Source organism: Hylaeus anthracinus, unplaced genomic scaffold (assembly GCF_026225885.1).
Source record: "Hylaeus anthracinus isolate JK02 unplaced genomic scaffold, UHH_iyHylAnth1.0_haploid 12001, whole genome shotgun sequence".
Classification (NCBI taxonomy): domain Eukaryota; kingdom Metazoa; phylum Arthropoda; class Insecta; order Hymenoptera; family Colletidae; genus Hylaeus; species Hylaeus anthracinus.
Window position 1 is genome coordinate 989765 of NW_026534348.1, and position 5526 is coordinate 995290.

At 31.4% G+C, this 5526-nt stretch overlaps 1 protein-coding gene across 4 annotated transcripts; it reads right to left on the bottom strand.

Moving 5' to 3' along the window:
- Positions 1–390: 390 nt before the first annotated feature.
- LOC128891104 (SH3 domain-containing protein 19-like) lies at positions 391–4219 on the bottom strand. 4 transcript variants are annotated; one of them, XM_054150313.1, is made up of 6 exons: positions 3968–4219; positions 3400–3478; positions 2991–3117; positions 2117–2884; positions 1789–2052; positions 391–1719 (listed from the first exon to the last, which is right to left on the bottom strand). In XM_054150313.1, exons 1-6 carry the CDS (start codon positions 3987–3989, stop codon positions 1588–1590), a joined length of 1392 nt encoding a protein of 463 aa, XP_054006288.1. In that variant the 5' UTR covers positions 3990–4219; the 3' UTR covers positions 391–1587. The 4 variants fall into 4 exon arrangements, with proteins under 4 accessions (XP_054006288.1, XP_054006289.1, XP_054006287.1 ...); XM_054150314.1 differs by having other exon boundaries at positions 3961–4218; XM_054150312.1 differs by lacking the exon at positions 3968–4219 and adding an exon at positions 3665–3951.
- Between the last annotated feature and the right edge of the window lie 1307 nt (positions 4220–5526).

Here is a 5526-nt window from a genome sequence, read left to right on the forward strand (position 1 = left end):
TTGTGTTACACGTATAGTAACGGAGAATGTAACCAACTATAATTATTATCGTGATTTTATAAGTTAAATATCTGGTCCTAATACAGATCGTGGAATTGGTAGAAATATTGCTTATTAATACTGCAGTTCAAGTTTCCTTCGACCTACTTGCCAATTTCATAATAATTTAGAGTATCACATTACAATTTCAAAGCATACATTTATGTACACACACGTTTTCATATACATATATGTCTTACGCATATACTTTCAAAACAGATAACAAGTAATTATAAGATATGCACAAATTAAAGTTGTAAATATGTTTCAACTGAAAAATTCATTTTTACATCCTCCCTGCTATGTACTTATTACTATATATTAATTACAGCATTACCTTTGTATCGACAACTTCTTTCTGTTCTATATATTATATAATTATTATACGACATTTAAAATAAAATGAACATGTATGTAATTTGACGGTTTATCTGTTGGTTAATTCTACATCATACTTAATTTTAATCCTCAAAAAATTTAGTATAAGTTACACAAAATCGTTAAAAAATTGCTGCATTCTTCATACATTTATTAAATACATAAAAATGTTATGTATTTAATAATGATTTTACATTAATCTTATTAATGCTTGACGTATTTTATATACAGACGGAAAAATACAACCGTCTCGTATGTTACTTATATATGTATAGCATGTTGTACACATGTATTTGAAATGACTGTCAAACATTCTAATTTAGAAATGTTTGCTGAAAACGCCGGCGTTAATCCAATCATTAATTCATCAAACACAATCCATTACAGAAATTTAGATATAAAATATTACTATATTAAAATTTAAGCAGTAACTATACAGTAACATATTGCTCTTTTTTATGCAAGGGGCAACTTATTTAACACTTAAATTATGAAGGTATTATTTTGTCAGATACTGACATTCAGACGAGAAAGATTATAATAAAGTTTTATACATAAATATTTTGAATGTATTTTACAATTACGTGTATTTTATCAAATGAAGGAATATATTATGTATAATAGTTGGAGACTAATTGTTTGACAATTAACTATTTTTACGATAGTGAAAAACGTTACTTTACTTATGTTGCATTTCGAAAGTTCCGAATGAATATAATCTCTTACGATATTAGAAATACTACAATCCCTCGATTTCAAATATTTATGACGTAAAGATAATTAAAAATATAGTTTTGTTGAAACATTGCGGGAAACTATTACTCTTACTGTACCCTTACAATATTACACTCTCAAAACATAAACCTTTCATTCCAAAAAATGTGATTTAAAAAACGGTAAAAAAGATCGTTTCTTCTTTTAGATTTGCAAGGCAATGCATACTTGCATGCAATTCAGTCTTTTTGAGAATACAATTTTATGAAATGTATCTTCGGCCATTCAACGTGGCTAAGGAAAATATGATTTCATTGCTGAATCTTAAACTTTCAATTTCATTTTTATAATACAATACCATAGCAAAAATATTTATCGGGTATAAAGAGTAAGACTCGAATTTGTAGTAGAGAAAATATTATGATACTACAATTTATAATATACTAACCATGTAAATTAATATGATAGTGGAATATTACATGGAACTCTGTTGACATAGTTTACTGGAAATTGTCCCTTTCGACCTCTATACTCACCATACAGCCAATCTTCTGATATCCTTGATAAAACTGTAATTTTTTCCCCTTCCTGTAATATAAATACATAAAAAGTATGCAAAAATTCTATAATAATAAAATGTAGGGTCTAGTAACTTACATTAAATGTTAGATCTTCCGGTGCTTCACCTTTAAAAGAATAAATCGCAGTAACAACATTGTCTGGAACACCAGGCAATGGTACTTTGATATCAATAAAATTAATAGGAAATATTCCTTGTCGATTTCCTATTCTACCTTCCATCCAGTCATCATTCACCTTTTTTATTAAATATATGATATCACCTTCTTTGAACGGTAAATCATCTGTATGTGTAAGTGGAAAATCGTAAAGCGCGATACCATGAGGTTCTTCGCTGTTGACCTGAAAATAAGAAATGAGGAAGTAAGTAAATATTTTGTATATATATTGAAATATAATTACTTACCAAAAGCTCATCACTATTTACTTCGCTTAAATACTCTGATGGTGGCGCAGGTGGTGGTATTGTGGGCATCGGTGGTGAAGGACTACTTTTAGAATTGCTTGGCCATGAATGTGTTAAATCTAACGTCATTGACTTAGACGAAGGCACTGTTGTTTTACTTAAAGAATTTAAATCGGTTTCTGCGTGATTAATTTTCTGTTCTAAACTCTTTTGTAGAAGTTTTGCTTTGGATGGTTTTGCACGAATAATAGTTGGCATTGATTGAGGGACTTTTAAATTTGCTTGATTGGAAAGCACTTTATTGTCAAAATGATTGTTTGTATTATAAGCGAAAAAAGACGCTTCCCCCACGTGTTTTACGGATTGTGATGAATTATAATTATTAGTAGCTTCTAATGGTCCAAACGGATCTAACACTGGATTAACTTGCCAAGGATCATTTTGTTGTACTTTTTTTGTGGTTAATCCAAAAAAGTCAAAATCATCTTCAAAGGCACTCTCTGTTTGAGATGTATTTCCACTGCTTGTAAATGCAGATGGATTTGAGTTACCATCGCTGCCAAAACTATCAACGCTAACGCCGTCGCTACTCGATCGAGTCGTGAATGTTGGAGATCCAGGTGGACTGAGATCTATCAAGCAAACTGATCCATTTGTATTTTCTGATTGCAGTAGCGTATTGTGGGTTTGACTATTAAATTGCGCTGTGGTAAAATGTTCGCTTCTCTTTCTTCCAAAAAGATTGGTCAAAAGTTCTGTTGGCCTTGCCTTTGTAGATATCATGAAAACAAAGTTACATAACATTTAAGAATCAGAGAATTCTAGCGCAGTGATACATAAGTAATATGAAATAATAAAATTGATTTTTACGTACTGGTTTCTTTAATTTCTCTTTCTGTGCCTGTGCATAATTTGGATTAAATTTTGGTGGTGGCGGCCGAGGAGGTGGTTTTTTTTTCTGAATAGGCTGTTGTGTAAATGTAGATCCAAAAACATCATTTCTATGAATAAAAGAAGAAATAAACATTTAATTAGATTTTTAAATAAAATTAGTATTTTGAAACTATCATAGTACATCTGTTCTTTTAGTTGGAGACTAGGATGAAGAGAATGATACAAAAACCAAGTTTTTGGATTGTTTATCGATAAAGATGCTATCTTTTCTCAATGTCAATATATTTTTGTATCAATTATGCACGTAATTGTATATAGGAAAAGCATTCACTATATATAATAAAATGGAGAAAAAAGGAACTGCGTTTATAAAGTTGTAGAAAACTTACGTGCTGCCCCAAAGAGAGTTTCTTTGTGCTGTTGAACTAGGGGGTGGACGAGGCGCCGAGCGTGTAGGAATTCGCATGTCTAAAATAAAATACAAAGGAAGACGTTAGTTGGAAAGTGATTTTTTCCAAGTATGTTATCGAAGCGTGCAAAGCACGGCCAGGCACTGATTGCGCAGATTTTCTCCTACACATTCATGCATGTAGCGCGAATGTAGATGCGTATGAACAGATGCAACAGAAAATCTGTGAAAACCAATACCCGTACTCCTGGCAGTCGATCTCTCTGCATCACGATTAAACGCCCACATTAAATGTCAGATTGTTTTTAACGCGATATGGATTCACAGGCGCGGCGATAACGACGGAAATTCAACGAATCGTAGTATATGTATGTACATCAGTTTTGACGTATGAATCTGTGACGTAGTAATAAAATTTAGTTGTTATCCCGAGATACGTGAGCAGCAAATTATGATATTTAGATCCACGTTACACTAAATCACGCGAAATCAGTTACTTTGTTCGAATGATGGTTATGAACACTGACAGGTTTGTACATACCACTCACCTGTTCTCACGTTTGCGGCCATTTTTGATTTGATTCGTTTGCACGTTTGCAAGTATATTCTATGTTACGGCGGGATAGGTTTAAAATAAGTCTATAAGACGATGATTAATTAGCAGGGTTCGATTAGCCAATAATTTTCACTTTGACACTAATTGCGTTTCGGCGTGCAACACGAATAAATAAATGTCGATTGGTAATCGCATCAATAATGTTTAACTTTTACGCCTGTGAAGAAATAAACATCATCCTTCAACTATTTTTGAAAATGACAAATGGTTTATTAGTTGTTCACGTATAGATAGTTTTTATGAATTTTACTAATTTCACGATGTGGATTTACAGATCATTTACGTATTTGAAATTTTCAAAATTATAAAAAATAGTTTATTATTAGGACTTAAAGAATTCTAGGTATATTAATGTTATTGTAGTGGCTAAACTGTGACATATAGAATCTATACTATAGATCTATGCGTATAGTGCGAGAAAGACCACAACAGTGTGCGACAAGGATAGCAACTACACAGCCATTTTGTCGGCGCGCCGAACGATAACATATGTTACTATTAATTTAAACTACCTAATAACAATTCAAATCGTATAAAAAATGGTTCTTGAATGTTGCTACAGATCCAGACTTTATTTATAATGTGTTAAAGTGTATAAATTCTTTTTAGGAAGTTTAGAAACAATCAATTAATGCGAAGACGCGATGCCGTGCATGTGACTACCTTGCAGTAATGAATAATAATTACTTAACAATAATTGGAATCGTACTAGAAATGGTCGTTGAATGTAGATATTGATCTATACTTTACACCAAGATTCCAAAAGTTCATAAATTATCTGTAGACAGTTAAGAAATTAAGGATAATGATTATTAACATTCGGTGGCGTGATGTCAATAGTCACTATCCTGGTTGCACACTGTTGCGTTCTCTCTCGCACTATGCCCAGTATATAGATCTCTATAGTATAGATTCTATACATCACACAACAATAACATCTGTAACTGTTGGTAATAAATATGTATAGGAACTTTTGGATTAACAGCGACATCTGGTTACACAATTCGCGTATTATCTATTTTACGACTATCAATTACATAAAATAACGACTTCATACCACTTTATGCGTCATTAGTATTATGTAGCCTGACATGTTATTTCCTACATGGTTTTAATTTATTCGATTTAACAAATGTTTCAAAAACTTTGTTGGTTTAACGAACAAATGACACAATTATACTATGTATTTACATAATTTGCATAACAAGAATGAAATTTCTTTATTGCTGAATAATCTGAATACTTTAAATGCAGCATATACTATTTAGTAAATGATTTACAAATATTAACTACATCAAATGTGCAGTTTTTACTTTATCTGAAGTGTTTCGTTTATTTTCTGGAATTAATTAAAATTTGATCCTTCAACTGTTGTTTACATAATAATGTTTTTGTTCAATCAATGTTGAAAATTCTTCAAAAGGATTAACGATTGTAAGAATTAACGGTAGAAACTTAAAATACGATAAAACGTAGACCGTCGAGCAACAA

Coding starts and splice junctions, on each gene's coding strand:
- LOC128891104 (XM_054150311.1), bottom strand. CDS start 3,707: ATGTGGGCGTTTAATCGTGATGCAGAGAGATCGACTGCCAGGAGTACG. Junction 3,479..3,658: donor ATCGACTGCCAGGAGTACGG/GTATTGGTTTTC, acceptor ATTTTATTTTAG/ACATGCGAATTCCTACACGC. Junction 1,720..1,788: donor CGGAAGATCTAACATTTAAT/GTAAGTTACTAG, acceptor TTTATATTACAG/GAAGGGGAAAAAATTACAGT.